The sequence below is a fragment of the Leuciscus leuciscus genome, assembly GCF_965113295.1.
Source record: "Leuciscus leuciscus genome assembly, chromosome: 15".
NCBI classification, from domain to species: Eukaryota; Metazoa; Chordata; class Actinopteri; order Cypriniformes; family Leuciscidae; genus Leuciscus; species Leuciscus leuciscus.
Window position 1 is genome coordinate 36,027,022 of NC_138739.1, and position 23,623 is coordinate 36,050,644.

Sequence of the window (23,623 nt, forward strand, 5' to 3'; positions counted from 1 at the left end):
CGCTGAGAGGCTAGGGGCGTTACACAACAAAACCTTAGTTGCTCGAAAATCTTGCTCACAAGCAGGAGACCACACAAAAACTTGAGTTGTGCTGAGAAGATCCGTTAACGGTGATACAAAACTGGCAAAGTTATGACAGAATCCTCTGTAATATCCTGCCATACCCCAAAATTTACGCAACTCCCTTTTATTCACTGGTACAGGACATTCCATAACAGATCTTCGCTTCAACTGGACATACTTGTCCCTGACCTACCCTTTTCCCTAGGTACACCACTGTTGCCTTAGCAAACTCACATTTGGCTCACATCAAGTTTAAAGTCAGAGAAGAATCTACAAAACGTGAAAACACATAATTTAAAGATTATCTTCCCAACTGGAAGAATATATTACAATTTCGTCTAAATAAGCTTCACATTTCTCAACTCAACGCATTAAGAATCAGAATCAGAATCAGAATCAGAAAGAGCTTTATTGCCAAGTGTGCTTGCACCCACAAGGAATTTTTCTTGGTACTGAAGCTTCCAGTGCACATAATACAAATACAAATACAACAAGAAACATAGTAATACAAATTCTAAGAATAAAATATATAAAAAAATAAAATAAAATAAAAATAGTATAAAAAGTAAAAAAAAAGGGGTCACAGTTGGGTTTAGTCTGAATAAACATTTACAGATTATGAACATATTTACAGTATTTTGAGAAGTATGAATAATATAAATATAAATATCACCTGAGTTAGAGAATATTACACTAGACAGTGGGAGTCTAGTGCATGTTACAGATTATGAACATATTTACAGTATTTTGAGTAGTATGAATAATATAAATATAAATATCACCTGAGTTAAGAGAATATTGCACTAGACAGTGGGAGTATTGCACTTGCAGGCATATGCCTTGGGGGGCATGTTAAGTGTTCAGAAGGGAAATGGCCTGTGGAAAGAAACTGTTCCTGTGCCTGGATGTTCTTGTGGCCAGTGATCTGTGTCGCCGTCCTGACGGTAACAGTTCAAACAGGGGGTGTCCAGGGTGAGTGGAGTCTGTGATGATTTTACCTGCTCTCTTCCTCACTCTGGAAGAGTACAGGTCCTGGAGGGTTGGCAGGGGGGCACCAATAATCCTCTCTGCTGTCCGGACTGTCCGTTGTAGTCTCCTGATGTCCGATTTGGTAGCTGAACCAAACCAGACAGTGATGGAAGTGCTTAAAACAGACTCAATGACGGCTGAGTAGAACTGGATCAGCAGCTCCTGTGGCAGATTGAACTTCTTCAGCTGGCGAAGGAAGTACAGTCTCTGCTGGGCCTTTTTCACAATGGAGTCAATGTGATTTGCCCACTTCAGGTCCTGAGAGATGGTAGAGCCCAGGAACCTGAATGACTCCACTGCTTCCACAGTGCTGTTCATGATGGTGAGAGGGGGGAGTGCTGGGGATTTTCTCCTGAAATCCACAATCATCTCCACTGTTTTGAGCGTGTTCAGCTCAAGGTTGTTATAGCTGCACCAGACAGCCAGCTGTTCAACCCCCAGTCTGTAAGCAGACTCGTCACCATTTTGGATGAGACCGATGACGGTGGTGTCGTCTGCAAATTTCAGGAGCTTGACAGAGGGGTCTTTAGAAGTGCAGTCATTAGTGTACAGGGAGAAGAGCAGTGGGGAGAGAACGCACCCTTGGGGGGCGCCAGTGCTGATGGTGAGGGTCCTGGATGTGAGCTTCCCCAGTCTCACTCGCTGCTGCCGGTCTGTCAGGAAGCTGGAGATCCACTGACAGATTGAGGATGGCATGGAGAGCTGAGTCAGTTTGGCTGTGAGAAGATCAGGGATGATGGTATTGAAGGCCGAACTGAAGTCCACAAATAAGATCCGTGCATAAGTCCCAGGTCTGTCAAGATGTTGCAGGATATAGTGCAGTCCCATGTTGACTGCATCATCCACAGACCTGTTTGCTCTGTAAGCAAACTGAAAGGGATCCAGAAGGGGTCCAGTGATGTCCTTCAGATAGGCCAACACCAGTCTTTCAAACGACTTCATGACCACAGACGTGAGAGCGACAGGTCTGTAGTCATTAAGTCCAGTGATTTTAGGTTTTTTGGGAACCGGAATGATAGTGGAGCGTTTGAAGCAGCAGGGAACTTCACACTGCTCCAATGATCTGTTGAAGATCTGCGTGAAGACTGGGGCCAGTTGGTCAGCGCAGGCTTTTAGACAAGCAGATGAGATGCCGTCTGGGCCTGAAGCTTTCCTAGTCTTCTGTTTTTTGAAGACTCGGCTCACGTCCTCCACACAGACCTTAAGCTCAGGTTGGATGGCAGAAGGGGGGAGGAGAGGGGTTGCAGGAGGTGATGGTGGATGTGTGAAGTGCACATCAGAGCGGGTGTGAGGTGTGAGTCTGGGCTTCTCAAACCTGCAATAGAATGCATTGAGAGTGTCAGCCAGTTGTTGATTCTCCACAGATCGGGGGGATGGTGATTTGTAGTTGGTGATGTTCCTCAGGCCTCTCCAGACTGATGCCGGGTCGTTGGCTGAAAACTGGTTTTTCAGCTTTTCAGAGTAGCTTCTTTTAGCAACTCTGATCTCCTTTGTCAGTCTGTTTCTGGCCTGGTTATACAAGATTTTATCCCCACTTCTGTAAGCATCCTCTTTGGCATGACGAAGCTGTTTGAGTTTCCCAGTAAACCATGGTTTATCATTAGTGAATGATAAGAATGTCCTGGTAGGAATGCATGTATCCTCACAGAAACTGATATATGATGTTACAGTATCTGTGAGCTCATCCAGATCGGTGGCTGCAGCTTCAAAAACAGTCCAATCAGTGCGATCGAAGCAGGCCTGTAGATCCTGCTCTGCTTCGTTGGTCCATCTTTTTACAGTCCTTATTACAGGTTTAGCTGATTTCAGTTTCTGCCTGTAGGTCGGTATAAGATGAACCAAACAATGATCAGAGAGCCCCAAAGCTGCCCGTGGGACGGAGTGATACGCATTCTTTATCGTGGTGTAACAGTGGTCCAATATATTACTGTCTCTGGTAGGACATGTAACATGCTGTCTGTATTTTGGCAGTTCACGGGAGAGATTTGCTTTGTTAAAATCCCCAAGAATGATTAAAAGAGAGTCTGGGTACCTTTGTTCCATTTCAGCTATATGTTCAGCCAGCTGTTGTATCGCCGCGCTCACACACGCGTCTGGAGGAATGTAAACATTCGCGAGAATGAATGAGGAAAACTCCCGCGGCGAGTAGAAAGGTTTACAGTTTATGAAATGTGCCTCTAAATTAGGAGAGCACATCTTCTTCAGTGTTGTTACATCTGAACACCAACTTTCGTTAATGTAGAAACACAATCCACCACCTCTCGTTTTCCCCGTTAGTTCCGCGATGCGATCCGCTCGGAACAGCTGAAAGCCCGGCAGATGTAGTGCGTTGTCCGGTATGGCTTCACTCAGCCAGGTTTCAGTGAAGCACAGAGCAGCGGAGTTTAAAAAATCCTTGTTAGTGCGGGTGAGGAGAAGAAGTTCGTCCATTTTGTTAGGAAGAGATCGGAGATTCGCAAGATGAATACTGGGGAGTGCAGTACGGAGGCCGCGCTCGCGGAGTTTAACCAGCGCGCCAGCGCGCTTCCCGCGTTTGCGTCTGACCGCGCGTTTGAACAACACCGCTGCCCCTCCGACGAGAATGTCCAGTAAAACGTCTGAGTAATCAAAATCTGTAAAAAAGTTGTCTGGTGTGTGTTTCCTAATGTCCAGTAGTTCGTCTTTGGTGAAACTGATAGGAAAAGAATGACTAAACGCAGAACAAACCAACAAAAACAACACAATAACTGGAGAGCTCCACACCGAGGCAGCCATCCGCGGCGCCATCTTGGACTTGTGTCTAAGCGTAGGAATGTTGACGGTGCGGTGCATTCTGAACGCCATAACCGAATACTTCATGAAACCTCAGATGCCCAAGAAGTAAGGGTACCTTGCCAGTATCCCGTCAGGAGATCTAATTTCTTTACAAACGTTGCAGGTCCAACTCGGTCTATGCAGTCCTCCATATGTGGAAGTGAAAAGGAATCAGGTTTAGTCACTGCATTGACCTTGCGATAGTCAGTGCAGAAATTAACTGAGGAGTCAGCCTTAGTGGGTTATTCTTTATTAGTGGGTTATCAATATATTATTTATTATACCCACTAATAAATCGCCTAATAAAGAAGGCGAACTCCACGCACTCTAACTAGGACTTGCAAAATTATTCCGTCGTAGATACTCCACCTCAGCTTTCATCAGCTCACATTTCCTCTTCGGTTGAGCCGATAAGGATGCTGTTTTATGGGTCGCGCATCCCCAACATCGATTTCATGCTTAAGTACTGTAGTCTGTGAAGGAATATCACAAAAGAGCAAGCAATGATTTTTAATTTAACTCGACGATATCTTCCTTTTGATTTGGAGTTAAATGACTTAAACCAAAATCCAACTCATTCAGTATTACGGAGTTCATCAGACGACCACAGGGTACAGAGAAATCCTGGTCAACAACGTCATCTGCCACCGACGATGCAACAACGACACTTGGCTTAGCACTATTGAGAACAGATTCACCTCTTACATAAGACTTTAACATTTTAACATGAACCATTCCAGACTTCCTCCTACAGTCAGGCGTAGAAATCAACTAGTTTGTGTCACTCAATTTCTTTGTCACTGTGTAAGGACCTGAGAATTTTGGCTGCAGAGCAGAATCTGGTGCGGGCATTAACAGCAATACAGAATCACCCAGCTGGAAAGAACGAGTGAAACTTTTATGGTCATAATACTCCATCTCAGCCTGTGACTCAGCCAAATTCATCCACGCTCTCTCACATGCATCGCAAAGACGTTCACGAAGAGAAGTAACATAATCGGACACAGATACCAGATTGTCAGCAACCAATTGTTCGCTTAATAACTTTAACGGGCCCTGGACCATATGCCCAAAAGTGAGCTCCGCAGGACTGTAACACAGCGATTCTTGAACGGTTTCTCTTATCGCAAATAAGAGCAAAGGGAGATCATCCGCCCTGTTCTCACCCGCTTCAACACAGTACATACAATCATCATCGATTTGAGCGTCTGGTGAAATCGCTCGAGAGCTCCTCGTGATTCACAGAAATTCCATTCACTTGCTCAAACAACTTAGATTTAAAATTTGTTCCCTGATCCGTTTGTATCACACAGGGTAAATCAAAAGTTGAGAAAAATTTAATTAGCTCTTTCAAAATGGTTTTTGCTTTGATATTAAGCAATGATATTGTCTCCAGGAAACGTTTCGCCACAGACTTTAGCGTCAAAATATATTGATAACCCACTTTCGACTTCGGTAGGGGACCAACACAGTCTAAAAAAAGGCGCTCGATTGGTTCTCCCATCACTGGAATAGGCTGCAAGGGAACCGGATGAATGATTTGATTGGGTTTGCCAGCGAGTTGTGTGGCACGCACTTCAATACTTTGACTCAGAAGATCTTAAACCAGGCCAATAATAATACTTAACCACTCGAGTGAACGTTTTAGTACTGCCTAAATGACCAGATAATGGATGGATTTAAGAACTGCCATTCGATAATCAGAAGGTAATACAATTTGATAATCTGGACATAATCCAGTATCTTATCATTATGAGATAACCACTAGCACATTAAAACGCCTCGGTCCCAGAAGTATTGCACCCCATCAACATTACCTTCCTCCACACAGCACGTCAAAGAAAGGTCAGATCTTTGGGCTTTACAAAGTTGCTCTCTCCCCATTGTCAAGCAAGGTTCTTCACCAATGACTTCACCATCTGTTTTAACCAAAGTGGGATGTACAGATAATCTTAACTCAGTGGGAGAATCTGAAGCAGCAAGAACCATGTCATACACAGATCAAATCACATCCTCATTTCTGCGTGCCTGTGTACAGGTGACTGCGCATGCTGAAGATGTTAAAGTAAATTTACTGCCAAGCTCCGGAGTGTTGTAAAGTTTTCTTTTATCGAAGCAGAGACCAGGAGACAGTTGGGGTCACGTTCAAACAGAAGAGTTTCTTTATTTAAGCGCGGCTGCGGTTTCGTCCAACATAATCTAAAGTATATACATTTACATGGTGTCTTTATAGGCATTTTAGGAGGAGGGACTTTTGAAGGTGGAGACAAATTCAAACAAAGCATGTAAATGAGTATACAGGTTAAGGTAACACCCTAGACTGTGAGGGTCTGGCCAATCCTAATTCAATCAGCATAAGGTTACAAGAGCCATTTGGGTCCGAAAGCCATTTGCAGAACAAAAGGTGAGATTCTCAGTGAATCATTCGTGTGCTAATCCCATCAGTCTGAGTGATACTGGGACTCAAAGAGCCATTAAAGACAATGAGGAGAAAACAGGAAAGGCAACTTTGCTGAGCAGAATCATTATCTTACCCATAAACACTAAATACAATATTCTTTACCGTGATGTTATGTAAGGAAGCATATTTGAAATAGATTCTTAAATTTTAACCCTTCAGGAGTCAACCGGAGTCTCTACTACCTCTGGGTGAGAAAAAACCTTACCAACAGCCAGGTCATTTCCCAAAATTAAACTCACACCCTCTACAGGCTTGAACGTACACCCACTTTTACAGTACCTGAAACTAGATCAGATGTCAGAAACACAGTGAAGATGAACTTTTACACAGCTCAACTCAATTCCCCAAACCAGAAAATCGGTTCCTGAATAAGTTTCACTTGAAAAAGGTAAAGTACTTTCAAAGATAAACGATTGAGCTGCTCAGCTCTCTCAACATACAGATGGATTTTACAGTGGAATCAGGAGACTCACATTTCACACACTACGCTCCTCCCACCTGCACACTGCTATTTACCTTTTTCCGGCTACAACTGAGTTCCCACGAGACTTCAGCGCGAGACTACAGCTAGCCGTCTAAAACACTATTTAGGTGAATTTAAACAATGGCTAAGTGGCTAAACGCATCTTGTTGTCATGTAAGGGCCCTGTTCATGTTGGACAGACATTTTAATTGCATTTTGTGTCTGTTAAGAGGCACAAAGACACACTTTATGTATATGCCCCCATAACTGCCGTTTTAGCTGAGTGGGAGCTCTGGTCATTAGCTGTAGCAGCTCCGTGTTGCAAGCACCAATCCGGTTCGTTTTTTTTTTTTCTATAGACAGTACTCACAAAGGTATAACGATCAAGATTAACTTAAAGGGTAACTAAACCCTAAACCAACTTTTTTTAGTTAATGATCAGTAAGAATGGGGCTTTATTAGTGCTGTTCATTGATTCGAGTAACTTTTTTGACATTTGGGCATAAAGTGTTTTAATTCTACAATATATGGTGTAAAAACGTCTGAGTGCTGCCCTCTTTAGGTTGAACGGTGGCTACTGCAGTTGAATTTTCCTATTGGATGTTTGCGGTACTACGTGACGTAAGCGGTACTACGTGACGTAAGCAGGTTCCAGCTCACCACGCCCTTGGTACAAGCTAGCGTAGATTTATCTGTATTTAGTACAGTGGTCAGGAGGGTACGTAGGTGTAGTGTTGCTGGTTGCAACAGCACTGCTGGACTGCATAGCTTTCCAGCAGACTTGGAAATTAGGCGCCAGTGGTTGCATGCACTTGGCCTGGAAGACCGTGAGTGTGAAACCTGCATTTTACGCGGAATTGCTTTTCCAACGCAATAGAGGTGGAAATGGGCTTCTCCACACAGCTCGCGCTGAAAAGCGACACAGTGCCAAATGCTGCTCCTCCTGCATGGACTCCACCACCACAGCGGCGTCTTGATGTGAGTGATCATATATATTTTAATCACAATTTATGGTTAGGCTAAAGTTAATCCTCTGGGGTCGACAAACGCGCCAGCGCATTTTGCTGGATTTTTTCACATAGCGGCAAAATATGAAAATGCCTATAGAGAGCGCGCGCTATTGACATCAGCTCGATAAAACTCATCAGATGCATGTACTTTACGTCGCCTTACGACCCTGTGAGTCAGTCTCCATTTTAGAGAGTCTGACAGCAGGTCTCAGGTGCACGCCCCCCCGCTCACGGTTCGTCCCCTCTATCTCTGCCGGGGTCTGCCCACTTTTCTAGCATTTTTCCAATATTGCCAGTGGGTGGAGTCAGGCTCTGACCAGGGGTTTAGTTACCCTTTAAAAATTGCCCGGAGTTCTCCTTTAAAAATGTTGACGTACTGTAATTCAGGGCAGAGGCAAATGCAGTCTTATGGGTAAGAGTATATTCATGTGCAGCAGCTGAAAGAGAATTCACCTTTTGTTCATTAAGGTACATTATTAACCTGTCTGACAAACCGTTCTTGAAGTCTTCTAACAAAATCAGCTCTTGTAACTGATCAAACGTAGTTGTCTTAAATGCAGCTGCAATCACTCCCATCGCCAATCAGATCCATCCTCGTCAACAGCTCCACCTGTGAGAAGTTACAGCAAAGAGACAAGAGATTGGGACAAACACACAAATGGAAAAGTACACACACACAAACACACAATATACACCTTTTCAAACAACCCTCAAGTATAAAACCTTTTGTAACACCTGCCCACCAAAAAGATGCCAAAAAGACCGCGATTTTGACAGTCAAAAATAGTCGATCTCTGAATGTGAATGAACTGACTCTGAATTTTAGTATTACTTCTTATATGAGCATCCTTTTTCACATACAAGGTCAATATTGATTTTCACTAACGACAAAACAAAATATCCGTGAATTTATATGGAACTAAGCTTTAGAAGCTTTCCATCTTTACTCTCCTCCCTGTTATGTTGCATACGGAGGTCGACTATTTTTGACTGTCAAAATGCCGGCGGATGGAAACAACAACAGCTACAGTGAGTTGTTCAAAATCTTTCCATTCTAATTGTGCTTTTAAACGAAAGTTTGCCTCGGGTAGATTAACAAAAAGACCCTATAAAAGGTTGCATTTTGGCGAGAGTTACCCTTTAATAAACTATAAACCCTGGACAGCGCTTCTGCAACGATATTCTGATTTAACGTAGTTGTCTTAGGGCCAATCCCAATTCACCCCTTGGCCCTACCCCTCCGTTTTGCGTGTGCACGTAAAGGGGTAGGGCTGTCTCAATTCTCTTTTGTTTGGACGGGTAGGGGTAAGGGGAAGGGCCAGATAGCCCTTGAAACGAAGATTTTTCGGGACCACACTTCAAACGAAGGGGTACGAGAAATGTACCGGCTACAGAGGCAACATGACTGCCAATAATCATTTTCTTTGTCACATTCAATCTTGTGTTCATATTTACGGTCATGTTCTTCAAAGAAACGGTTGCAAAAAAATCGGTAAAGTTTGTTAACAATAAGATGCATGTAAAAAGCAAAAGTTTGAAGCGAAGTGGACACGCGAATGAGGCGAATTCGCGTCTAAAGCCTTGTTTATACTCGACGCGTCCGCACGAGCGCAAAGGTGCGCGTGGCAAAAATGACGTCATTGCAGTGTGGGCGGTCGTGCGCGTTGGGTTCGCAAGACCCAATTTCGCCTGGCGGTGTGCGCGACATTTTTTGTAACAACGCGCGCGGCGCCGCATCCGAAGATGAACGACTTCGAGCCGAATCTGGCCGAGCTCGAACTTCTCACCACACCGGCACCCAGTTTGCACGTCTAAATTAGTTGCTTACATTTAACAAATAGCATAAAAAGTATTTTTAATGAACATAAAGGTCCATGTTTAATAAAAATGTTCACGAAACAATGAAATGTTTAGTGAAATTAGAAAATATAAGAGATTGTTAATTTATATTGTATACACATTCTCATATCCATATATTTTGTTTTATTGTCACTAGTAATAATCTCAGGGTTTACTGGGTTTTACACGATTCTTTTTGTAGTGTGGTATTGGTGGCCGTGTACTAAAATAAACATTGTCACGTGTGTATAGCTTCTTCTTCTAACCGCTGATTCCTGATGGTTTAGAGGATAATTACTTGAGTCGCCCCCTATCGTTTCAAAGAATAGTACAACAGCGAGCGCGTCAAGTATAAACGCCTCATCCGTTTGGGGAGGTGCCCGCGCAGTCTGCGGAGACTCGCGCTGCGGAGCCAGGCGAAAGTATAAACAAGGCTTACCGCGCCACACTAAACGCCTCATTCGCGCCGCAGGACCTCCAGACGCGCGTCTGGAGGCCTGGTTCACACCGGACGCAGAAGCGACGCAGAAGCGACGCGGAAGCGGCGCGGAACGGAGGCCGCTTCCTTTCGGCGCCCATGTGGTGTCGTTCACACCAGACGCGGAGCGCCGCGGCCGGCCCGCGCCGTGAAGCGCCAGTTTCGGCGTCTGGTCTATTTTTTGCGCGAGCCGCGAGTGATCCGCGTCAATTCCGGCAGGAAGTCACACCAAGAAACACAAGACAATCCGGTCAATTGTCAAAATATAAGCAATTTTCAAATTAAAATACCGCGAGTGACAACTGCGAAGCAATAGATATAGGGCAAGGGCTCCCCTCCTGTCTACTCGCACTGGGAAACAGGAAGAGGAAAATAGATTTAATAAATTTGAAGAGAGGATGTATATTTCAACGGTATATCTACACTAGCCTACTACTGTCTACCATATTCTCTCTCTGGCTGCGTGAGTCTCGACAACGGATTAATAAAAGAAGTGTACAAACTTATTGGTTACAGAAACATGGTGTATTCATTTTATGAGGTTATTTACTTACCCATGATGTAAAAAATAGCTCTGAATAAACAACAACTGAGCAGAAGCGCTTGTCGACCTCCGCGAAGAATACGCGTCTGGTGTGAACAGGCAGGCGCCGGACCGCGCGTGATTTTCCGTTCCGCGCCGCTTCCGCGTCACTCGCGCCAGACGCTCTATTCGCGTTTGGTGTGAACGCAGCTTTTAGGCGTTGAAGATATCGTCATCTCCGTTTTTTTCTGCAAACTTCAGAAGAAAAATACAAAAAATAGCTGTAACTCACGCAAGACTACAGCTGACGACGGCATCTTGGAAGTTTGTGATAAACATTGGCGCATCTCCTGTGACGTAGGCGCTAGCGACGATGTATGACATGTAACGGTGTAGTAGTGGTGTCCCATTTCTTAGGGGAATATTTTCACCCCTACGCCTTGACACTCTGTTTCAAGGGGCAAGGGTTAGGGGTAGGCGAAGGGTTAGGGGTAGGCGAAGGAGTATAAAATAGAATTGGGATTGGGCCTTAGATGCAGCACACCACAAAACGTTCTTATCACGTGCAAATTCCACAAAAGCTTGTCTCACTGATTTAGTATAGTTACGAAACTTCTGTCTCTATGCTTCAGGAACAAGCTATAGCCTAACCCGCAAGACAGCAGCTTTTACTAAAGCATAATTCAGAGAATCTTCAATGGGCAAAGCTGAACAGACTCCGTGTGCCTTACCTACCAAACTACACTGCATCATTAATGCCCACTTTGGCCATTTGAGTTCGCCAACAATTCATTCAAATGCAATAAAATAAGCATCAACCTCTGACTCTCGCAAAGGAGGCACAAGATTAATATGCTTACTAGGATCAAATGAAGTCACATCACTAGGCATATAAGTTACCCTTTCTGCAGAGTGATTAGATGAAGGCATGGCAGTTCGTGCATGCTCTCTTTCTTTCTCTTTATGCACCATCTCCAACTCACGCAAATGTAACACGAGGGGTGCTTCTCAGTATCCCTCCTCTCTCCTCCGTCCTCCATCCTATGACCCGGAAACCGATCGAGCTCAGCCATCTTGAAGGACATCTCAATTCTCTAATTGCACCGTGAGGAGTCGAGGATTGAGGAGTTAGGAGGCTTCCCGAGGAGTCATGAGCGAGGATACACAGGTGTATCCTATGCGGAAGAGTTTTATCAACTTAAACGTGACGCACGTCTAAATTCTCCTCCCCCTTCACATCGGTCACAATCATTTTAATTTATACTTTACCTTTGCAGTTTATATAAACCACACATCTCACATATTTCAACAGGGTGTCTTGCTTTATTATTATTTATTATGAATTTCTTAAATAAACAAACTTCAACAACATAAGGGCAGATCCTTTGAGTGCTGCTGATGACGCGATGAAGTGACGCTTGAGTGATCAAGTATTCCAATGTATAAAAAAAAGTTACATTCGATTCCTCCGTCCTCGTGTCTTTTCCTTGCAGCCTTCCCTCGCATCCTACAGGGGGTGGAGCTGAGACGCGAGGAAAGGAAGCGAGGAAAGGAAACGAGGATGCACAAATAAGAAATGAGAAGCACCCTCTATTTTCTTGCTTTTGACGCTTTTTTCCCCACAACGCATTAAATTGCTGTATATTGGGTTTAGAAAGAAATGCTTCAATGTCAAACTGGATATTTAATCACTGCTTTTTTTCATTTTAAGAACAGCAAGATTTTTAGGAATAATTGCTACCCACCGAAAAAAAACAGACAACGGTACACTCATTAGACATTTGTAAAAAAAAAATATATATATATAATTATAAAAAAAATAAAAAAATAAAAAAAAATAAAAAACACGAACGGACGAGCCTCATTTGTTGAATTAATTAAATCCCTACTCAAAGAGAATTAAATGATCATAACAATTAACAGGGATCAAACAACAAAGATCCCTGAGTCCCCGCTCTCACTCCCAAAATACTTTTACAACCACAAAACACTTTTAAAGTGCAGAAACAGAGGAATTTATTAACAAGAAATAAGGAACAACATCCACTTCCGGGGTTTAAGCCAAAACAAAAATACAAGAAACAAAGCTAACTAATGATTAGGCTACGGAAGCCCTGAACCGCAAGGTGAAAAAAGAAAAAAGTAAAAAAAAAAGAAACCTCTATTTCGAGATATTAAGTCGTTATTTCGACATAATATCTCGTTATTTCGATATAAATCTTTCGTTATTTCGACATAATAAGTCGTTATTTCGACATAATATCTCGTTATTTCGACATGATCGTTTCTAATCTAAAGATTATCTGATGGAGTTTTGGTTCCTTGCCACTGTTGCCTTGGCTTTTGGCTTGCTTGGGGACATTTAATATTCAACAATATTATTGATCTGCCTTACTTCAGGTGGACGATGACGCAATTTTCTTCTAGAAATTTTGTTGTATTATTTTCATGTTATCACTGTGAAGCTGCGTTGATACAATCTGTATTGTAAAAAGCCCTGTATAAATAAAGGTGACTTGACTTGACTAGACTTATAGGCTATAACAGGACAATTGCATATTTTCCACAACAGTATTTTCATGCGTCTACTTGCGTTCTTGAGTATTGGAACTGAACTTCGGCAGTTGATAACGGCATTGAACGAGAACAAGGACGTAAGATCGCATAAGATCGCTTATTGAGAAACGGTCAACAAGAGAGCTCAAACCACTTACTTTTGCTGTATTACAGACGATGCTGAGGCGCACGGGAACGGCGTGGAGATCCGACCTTCTGCATAAATCGTTGTCCGAATCCATAGTGGATGTTATTGAATGTACTCATTCGATTCAACCCCACATTGCACCGCAATGAGTGTAGCCTACAACCGATGTACGCTCAACGGCTGTCCGAATTCGCTCACTCGTTTAATTTGGCTTGTTTCACTCTCATATTTTAGATGTGTGTGTGTTACAGCAATTTAATATTAGCCTACTCACTACTTCAGTCTGTTTCTCTCCAATAATATTAATGTAATATTCCATATGGCTATACTGTCCCAATTTTACTCATTATTTCCTGTCCCCCGTTCTTCTTGAAATCCTCAAGTAAAATGTGTCTTTACACTCTGTGGCTTTCCTTTAATCCAGGGAACGATGGTAAAATATTATTCAATCATAGTTTGGAACAAATAAACAACGTCCACACAGCAATATCATTTTCACTGCTTTGTTGTCCATTTAATGAAGAATAGGCCTATAACTTGTTTTTAAAACAAGCAAACCTGTCCCTCCTGATAACATATGTTAAATTGATATGTTCGATTTATTGTTCAAATTCATGGTATTTAACATATATTAAATAACATGAACAGGTACTACACCTACACCACTGATGCACACCGCCATCTAGTGGTTGAACAATTATTACATTTGGCTCCTGCACACTCAATATCTCCGCATGTTGCATCATTTGCAGATAGCACACAAGTCATCTTTTAGAAGACATTTTTTGTTGTTGTATACAGACATCTGTTTATAATATGCAAAACAAACAGTTTTACATTCATTTTAAATCAAACAATAAAAGGATATTTAACATCTAAATGTATATTTGTGACAGGAAGAGTCTCAGACATATTGGAGATGGGCAAATGCTCAAAAAAATACATCTTCCAGATGAAAATATGCTCATCTTCAGGGGTTGGATGCCTTAATTTTAATTCTTTGTCTCAGTTCAAGTTTTTTTTTCTTTCTGATCCCACAAAAAAACATTTTGCCCCCCAATGTTTTTCTATAAATATCTAGGTTTATACTATGTAATATCTCCACTCAGTCACTTATGAAATGCAGATGATGGGTGAAATGCAGGAAAAAGTGGTCAGAGCAAACCTGACTTCCTGTGCTTGACGTGGCTGAATTTTTCCTCTCTTTGCTCTTTGCTCTATACAAGAGTTCATCGCATACCTCGAGGGACCGGGGTTTCATTTTCAAGTGTTTATTTACAACTACAACATGATTATTCAGCTTTACCTCTGTAAGTATCTTTGAGTATTTTGAACAACTTTTCATGTGCTTTATTCCTGTAACTTTATTTCATGTATTCAGTCAAATGTTTGGACACACTGCACTATATTAATTTCTCTTGATGCATAAAAACTTGGTTGCATAATAATGATAAAGAATTAAAATATGTGTGACTTAAAAATTATTATTTGATTTTTTTAATCTTGTAGATCTGCTCATATGGTGTCGAGCTGCAGAGACTTTAACAGATCAACTAACAGATTTGGGGCAAAAAGTGACCATAAACTGTGATCTTAATGAAAAAGAGGTTTATTGGTTTTTACTAAAACTTCAAGATTCTTCGGTTTTGATAATGCGCTCTTTTCCAAACTCATCTCCGTTTTACTTCAGTCAAAGATTCATCCACAAATATTCAGTGGACTCTAAACATCATCTGCTCATAAATAATGTCACTATTGATGAGTTAGGAGTTTATTACTGTATGAGCACAGCAGGCACAGATCCACAATTCAGCAAAGCCACCAGACTACACATCATTGGTGAGTACACTTTTTAGTCATATTGTTCTGTACAGTGATTATTTAGAGATTATTAACAGATCGTAGTTTAATTAATTCTTTACAGAACCAACTCCAGTAACCGAGTGCCAGAATCATACAGTCGTACAGTATATCCAGCGGAACCAGACGGTGGAGAAGTATATTCAGCAGAACCAGACGTCATGGCAGACTCTTACTCTCATATCTGCTCTGTTCAATGCTGTTTTGGTCGTTGTGGTTATAGGTGAGTTTTCCTCAGTGTAAGTACAATTACACCAATAATTGCACCGATACCGATAAACTGATAATTATTGTGTGTTATGGCTGATAACCGATAAATGGCCCTCATTAAAATTCCACTATATTTAAATTTCAATCTTTTTAAATGTAAAAGTGAATGTAGGCATCTCAACATTATAATTAATTTTGAGATTTGCAATAGATCACTTTTGACAGTGAACATAAATTATAAGTGTTTTTAAAGATTAACGTTAAGTGAGAGCTGGATGATGGCTTACATAAATATAGAGGAAATAAGCATGCACAATAAAAATATCAACACATATATCGCTAAAATCAGCCAATACAGTGTAGGGGGTGCATCTGTGAAAACATCAACATAATGCTGTAAGTGTTTAATTGTTGATACAGTACATTATTTCATTGTATTTCATTTATTTTATTCCATTCTCAGGACTTTTGAAGGTTTGTGCTGTTAGAAGGTCTGCAGAACAACAACTTCATAATACTGATGTACAGCCGACACCAGATTTACAACAGCATCTAGATCCAAATCAATTACAGGTACATTATGTGACGTATCCATCCATCCATCCATCCATCCATCCATCCATCTAATACTCTTTACCTCTTTGTTCTTTCAGCATGCTGAGGTGAACAGTTCCATGCTGTGTACAAATATTCATCCCTCTCCAGTCGATAGCACCTATGTTAGATTACAGCTGCCAAAATAATACACAAGCGTACAGCTGACCTCCTACTTACTTCATAGCGGTAGATCAAGCACAGAACAAATAACTGAAGCTCTGGTGTTGTCCAAGTGCACATGATAAGTGTGCCGTGTGGTTTGGTCTGCTTCTGAAGAAGTGTTGCATCATTTAACCCAGAGAAGAGTTTTTCCTCTTTGTCTTCTGTGATATTAACACTTGTGTGGGCTATCGGTGTTCTCGTGATATTTTATAATATGCTATATATGCTAATGCTAATATGCTAATATTTCACAGCAACCTGAAAGCCATAAATATTTCAGCGCATATGCCATGTTCAGCCATGTTTCTTATTGAATTAAAGTGTCATGCAATCCCCTGATTTCTGTATCATTTCTGTAGTCATCTTCACACTTTAAAATAGAGGTGTGACAGTTTGCAGAAAGGAACGTGTGGAGGTGGTGACAGCCACAAAATGTCTAGATCTAAGGTAAGCTGAGTAAGCTGAGTAAGCTGGAACTGGCAGACATGAGACACAGACAAATACAACAACACCAAAAACAACACTAAGCTACCAACTAATATTGATAGTTGTTCTGAACATCCTGTGAGTTTTAAAACCACAGTGCTGCTATATCTTTAATTCAGCAATAGTATTTCAATTTAAAGGACCACTGAAGTGCCTTGAAATGCGCAGCATTATTCAATGTGTTGATTTCATTTCCACTGAAACAGGAAGACAGGGTGGAAAATATTGATCAGCTCCTCCCCTTTTTTAAAATGGCCAATAGCGTTTAGTTTATATCACAGTTTGGCCAGAGCCATAGAGAGAAAGAGTTGCGACACTCTTTGATGTCGCCGCTATGGCTGTCACGTGGTTCATGTAAGCCCCAATAGTTCCAAACCACACGCTGGCTGTCATGTTCTTCTATGGGACAGACAGCAGCGATTGTATTATTGAACGGTACATATAAAATAAAACACACACCCAAGTACTTTTTCACCTGTTATTGCATCATTGCATTTTGTTAATGTCAGTTTTGCATTTGGAGAGGCAGGGTGACAACGAAATACTGTATATAGATAAGTTTTAGGCTATATTTTTGGAGGGAAAAGCTTAGTGTTCATGTTCGCATGGGTAGTAGCACTGGCTTTAGCGGCTCTAACTTAACTTTTCCATATCATTCATCTGATGATGGACGTCTCATGATATTTATTTTAGCACAACTGGGCTGCATTAGGCTATTGATTCCCGTGATTTTGCTTATAAATTCCGATTCAGCCATTAGCCTACCTTCGTGATCACGCAAAGAGGTCTGCCGTGGCGGTCCGTTCAGAATTCGCTTAGAAGCTAGCTCACTTCTTCTGATGAAAGTGGCCACCCCCAGGACCACAACGTGAAACATGATCATGTTAAGACTAAGAATATAATTTTAAGATTAAGCCATGCACATAATTATCAAAACTATAACAGATTAAAAACAAATTTACGCTTTTATGTTTGGGTCTATAGGTAAGTGGAGAGTCTCTGGCTCTGGGTTAGTGTACAGAGTAGGCTAAGAGTAAGGGTAGCTGTAACTCAATCCAAGTAACTTAAGCAATTAACTAACAAAACACTTGTAACTTCTGTTACAGCTATTGAGACATCAATTAAGCATGGCTGATACAAATGAAGGTTTTCAAATAAAATATTTTTTATTAAACAATGACAGACAACAAAAATGTGTGCTTGTGTGAGTGTGTGTGAACAAGAAAAACAAAAACCAGGGGCAGGTGATCCATGAAACAGACAGGACTGGTGATGGCCATAACAATCCTAGAGGTCCAGCATTGTTCTCACAAGCCGCTTCACTCAAGACAACAAAACAAACGGTGGGATAAAGTGGGGCAAAGGAACCATAAAGAAAGGCATACAAATGAGATGATCTGGCACAACTGGGTGCAAAACCCTTAAGCCTTGAATCACTGCCTGACTTCAGGACAATTCAGAGGAGGATAAGGGAGGTTTTTGATATGCTGAGGCTAATGGGAAGTGGTGTGAGCAAAACTGTAAAGAAAGCTGTATAAATTAGATTATGTGCTGGCACAACTAGTTACAAAACAAAAAGAAGGGGAGGTGGAGATGCAACTATAGTTCTATTGTGGCACTACAGGATATAAAACCCTCCAAGCCATGAATATGCCTCTGCCTGACATCAGGACCATTCAGAGGAGGATGCAGCATGTTAAACTGGAGCCAGGAGTGTTGGGGGAGGTGTTTGATAGGCAGAGGCTGAAGGCAGATGCAAACATGGAGTCCTCAAATGCAGTGGCACAGCTGGAACAGGAGGCCATGTTACTGGAAAGCAACTTTCCCTCATGCCATGACCTGAAGAAAAAAATCATCTCCACATACATCAGGCTGAGGTTAAGGATTGCATCAAAGTGCCATCGCCAGCCACCGTTCACCACCAACAGCAGCCACTGTCACCATCGTCAGCTGCCGCCACCAGCAGCAGCCTTGGTTGACATGAGGCTGAAAAAAAAAAAGTCTTTATTTTGCTAAAACTTCTTGTTAAAAAAAAATCTTCTTACCATTTTGGATGCATGACCATGTTTTAGGCTCATCCTTGATTCACTGCTGTAGAGTAGCCTGTCAAGTAGTCTACTATTTGTTTTAAGACTACTGAATAATACCTTGAATAATACTTTTGAAGAACAATCATTAAACTAGTGTGGATATTACAATACAAAGTTTCCTCACAGTAAATGAGTATCTGAGATGGGCTCTGATACAAATTAAGTACAGCCAACACGTCACATAATGAAAAGTTAGTATATCTATTAGGGGTGTCGCAATATACCGGTGTTGACGATAATCGTCATATTCAAAGCATGAAATATCGACATCGTGTTAATTTAGAGTGTGACAATATACCGGTATTGGCGATAACCACAATGTTTAAAATGAATAGGACTCTTATGATAACATGACACGTAAATACTCCAGCGCCAGTACCTGGTTGACCTCTCAGGTGGCAGTATTGCACCCGCTGACACCTGTCAAATAAGAAGACGAATAAGCTCGTCCGCGCCCACGCAGCTAGAGTGGAACACTCTGTCCACACCCGAAAAAAGTAAGCTCGCCAGTATTAAGAACAGAGTTCTTCGGCTTCAAAGAAAACAGCACCTTAAAGGTGGTCGCACACCGGACGAGAAGCGCAGCGCCACGTCTTTAAAATTCGAACACATTCTGTATGAGTGTAACTTACACACACCGGCGGCCGCAACGCCCAGCAACGGCTCAGGACCATGTTCAAAATCCTGCCGCGACACAGAGCGTCATTTACATCGTTTTATATTAAATTTACATTATATTTGTCTCAAATCATCGTAAATGATTTCACCCTGTGCTGCAATATACATTTAATTTTACATTAATTTACAGAAATAAGCTGCTTGAATGAAAATTGCTGATGTTATCGGATTTTCAGGTGATATTCTCAATTCATTCAGTTAACGGATGCTCTGAGGTAAAGTGTTCAGATCACAGACTCAGCAACTATTGTACAGTGTAATCATAACATAGTACAGACATTATCTCAATTCCATAATGTCCTTAAACAATGATATTGCTGGCCATAAACTGAGACGCGCGTGCGTGTGCGATACCTCGAGTTGTCATAGACGCGACGCGGCTATTATTTTACTAGTCATGGAATGGGACAGTGTTTGGAACTAATCCGATCTTCAAATCCCAGAAGTAGGCGGTTAAAAGCGCCGCCATTTTTTACAACGGAGGTCTATGGGAGTGTCGCAACTCTTTCTCTCTATGGCTCTGAGTTCGGCCACAGAGCTGTTGAGCTCAGTAAAGCCACAGTTTCCTCCTAATCCCTAACCGTTTCTCCTCATAATCTACTCAATTAAGTTTTAAAATATATCATTCTGGGCAGAATTCAAATGGATCCGATAAGTTTTCTGGTCTGCGGCGACTCGATCATGTTATTTCATTGCTTTAAATAAACAATTTAATGCAGTATCTTAACATTTTGCTCATTGCGCCCTCTTGTGGCCTCAGGAGACGAGGCAAACGTTTCTTTAACACTTATTTAATCTTCATATAATGTATAAGAAAGATATTCGTTTAAATTTTATTTTGTGTTTGACTGTTAAAACTAAGATTATTTGTTGTTTGATCATTTTTTTAGCTGTGTCGCCCAGCCCTAGTCTCACCCTACAGTTTTTCTTGTTCAAGAAGCCGTTTCACTCAGAAAATACTATCGCAACTTTTGTTTCATGTCGACTTTGAAGTAACAGATCATGTCTTTTCAGGCACCCTGCAGCAGAGATGTAAATAAATAATAAGATCAAGCACAGAACAAATAACGGAAGCTCTGGTGTTGTAGTGCGCATGATAATAGGTGTGCCGTGTGGTTTGGTCTGCTTCAGAAGAAGTGTTGCATCTAGACAAGTGGTCTGCACTTTAACCCAGTGAAGAGTTTTTCCTCTTTGTCTTCTGTGATGTTAACATTTGTGTGGGCTATCGGTGTTCTCAACAAGTGTGTGATATTTTATGATATGCTAAGTATTATATATTTCACAGTACCCTGAAAGCCATAAATATTTCAGCTAATATGCCATGTTCAACCATTTTTCTTATTGAATTAAAGTGTCATGCAATCCCCTGATTTCTGTATCATTTCTGTAGTCATCTTCACACTTTAAAATAGAGGTGTGACAATTTGCAGAAAGGAACGTGTAGGAGGTGACGGCCACAAAATGTCTAGATCTAAGGTGAGCTGAGTAAGCTGAGTAAGCTGGAACTGGCAGACAAATACAACAACACCAAAAACAACACTAAGAATATTTGCCCGAACAAGAATCTGCTACCAACTAATATTAATAGTTTTTTCTGAAGATCCTGTGAGTTTTAAAACAGCCACAGTGCTGCTACAGCTTTAATTCACAATAGTATTTCAATGTAAAGGCCCACTGAAGTTCCTTTGAAATGCACAGCATTATTCAATGTGTTGATGTCATTTCCACTGAAACAGGAAGACAGAGTGGGAAATACTGAACAGCTCCTCCCCTTTTTTTAAATGGCCAATAGCGTTTAGTTTATTTCACAGCTCAACCAGAGCTGTTGACCTCAGTAAAGACACAGTTTCTTTTTAATCTCTAACCGTTTCTCCTCCAAATCCCCTCCATATCACTTTATAATATGCAGAATACATATGAGTCCGATACATTTTCTGTTCTGCGGCGATTGTGCATAAGGGGTCTCATTCATGAAACATTCGTAAATATACGAGTAAATATGTGAGTGATTTGCGCGTAAAGAGACCTTCCCGAAAACTCTTCTCCTGATTCACAAATACTTCGTAAACGTCAGATGTGATTGTGAAATTTGTCTGTGTGTTAATGAATTCCAATCAGTCGTAAATGGGACGCGCTCATTCTCAATTACCATAAATCCCGCCCATTAAATCTGACTGACAACTATATATGGGCATCATATTATGCCACCAAACGAAGGATTTCAACATGTCTTCTCAAAAGCGAATGAAAAAGAGGCATATTACAGATGCAGTTAATGGAGTTTCATCTGTTAATCGAACAGTCCCAAAAGTGAAAAGAAAATGGTTCGACATGAAGCTTGACTGCAACACTTGTGACTTGCGGACTTGTGTTCCGTTTGCAGATGCTATTACTGGCTCTCATAATAAAAGTAAAAAGAAAAAACGTATGTAATTAGGCCTACTATATATAATATTTTTTCAAAATGCTGTATAAATATGTACCCGATTAAGGTGAATTAAAATGCATCCTTATTAATGAGCAAAACGTTCGGATGTTAAACGCACTATTTACGCGTGGCTGGGAGCAGGTGTAGGTTTCTTTCGTACCAACTAACATTTGGAAAATACGAATATTTTAATGAATTCCAAAAATTTACGCCAGAACCACTTTACACACGATTTACACAAAAATTCGTTCTGCTCGTGTTTCATGAATGAGACCCATTATCCGCTCTGTGCTGTCATGTCTCTAGACTGGAGAAGAGTGTGTGCACTGTGGCGGTTCGTGTGACATTAATATGAAACCAGACTTAATTTACCCCAATGGAAAGCATATTTACACTGTCTGAATCGTTCCTTATCCCCTATATAGTGCACTATGTGCCATTCACCATGTAGAAAATAGAATGTGTGAACAAGTGACTGATTTCAGCCGCAGCTTCAGCGTCTATTTATAATGTAGGGGGCGGGGCTTCAGATTCCAGAGAGCATTTGATTGGACAGAAAATCTGATGAGAAGCTGAAGTGCAGAGTGATGTTATCAAAATCACCGATCCATATTGGCGGAAGTGAGAGACTGTAAGTTTTGAATGCTTATATCTTCTCAATGTGAATTTCGTCATTGTTTTGGAGCACACTAGCTTATAGATAAACAGTAAGGCTAACATATTCATACTAAAAGATCAATCAAAATGGATGATTCTTGTTTTTTTGTTTTGGGAATATTGCAGTTTTTATTATAAATTGTTTGTCTGTTCACATAATTTTTTTTTTTTAAATACATGTGACCTCATAATCTTTAATCAAAATAACTTCCCCTCCCTCTTGCAATGACATCTCTCTGATGACGTTTACTAGTGCGAGGGCAGGACAACCTGTCACTCACATGAGATCAACCAAAAGCAAACCACAACCATCCAACAATCCAATCAATTATCCATGGACAAAATCAAGTCATTAGCAATCTCATTAGTAATCTCATTAGTAATAACGCCACCGCCCTTGCTCCATTCCCACGGCTCTCGGCCTTGTCCTGCTTACCACAGTCGAATTCTACAAAGCCCCTCCTTCCAAAAAGCATAGTGTGCTCTGATTGGCCAGCTGACCCAGTGCGTTGTGATTGCCCGAGCGTGCGTTGGAAATGTAACGCCCCTTACTACAAATGCAAGCTTCAGCTTCCAAAGCAATTATTATAAAGACTTTTTTACCATAAAGACTAAAGACAGTTTTACCATATCAGTTCGAGCCCGGGTCAGATTCTGAAAATGCAGATGACCAAGCCGGTCGATCGGAACCTGATACTCGTATAGGATACTATGTTTGTAAACATAAATCCATATCTGCACTTTTGATCATAAGAATAACAAACAATATGCGTTACTCTACACTGAACAAAACTCAGTCAATAGCTAATAGCCTACTTTAAAAAATGTGACCCTGGATCACAAAACCAGTCACAAGTAGCAAGGGTATATTTGTGGCAAAAAATCATTAGGATATTAAGTAAAGATTACGGTCCATGAAGATATTTTGTAAATTTCCTACCGTAAATATATAGCCTACTACATTTATTTATTTTACACTATAAAATAGTGAACATAAATGGACAACTTTAAAGGTGATTTTCTCAATGTTTCACATTTTTTGTACCCTCAGATTCCAGATTTTCAAATAGTTGTATCTCGACCAACTATTGT

The 23,623-nt window shown here is 41.1% G+C and overlaps 1 protein-coding gene across 2 annotated transcripts in view; it reads left to right on the plus strand.

Annotated features, from left to right (window-relative positions):
• LOC309475208 (uncharacterized protein) overlaps nt 1-16,531 on the plus strand; it is a 40,887-nt gene extending 24,356 nt beyond the window's left edge. The window contains exons 1-5 of one of the 2 annotated variants that reach the window (XM_082137913.1): nt 14,592-14,673; nt 14,873-15,202; nt 15,288-15,446; nt 15,897-16,006; nt 16,087-16,531. In XM_082137913.1, coding sequence (XP_081994039.1) covers nt 14,652-14,673; nt 14,873-15,202; nt 15,288-15,446; nt 15,897-16,006; nt 16,087-16,176 — 711 coding nt within the window. In that variant the 5' untranslated portion in view covers nt 14,592-14,651 and the 3' untranslated portion in view covers nt 16,177-16,531. Of the gene's footprint in view, nt 1-14,591; nt 14,674-14,872; nt 15,203-15,287; nt 15,447-15,896; nt 16,007-16,086 lie in introns of those variants that run through there. The other variant, XM_082137914.1, reaches the window with a different exon arrangement.
• The last annotated feature ends 7,092 nt before the right edge of the window (nt 16,532-23,623 follow it).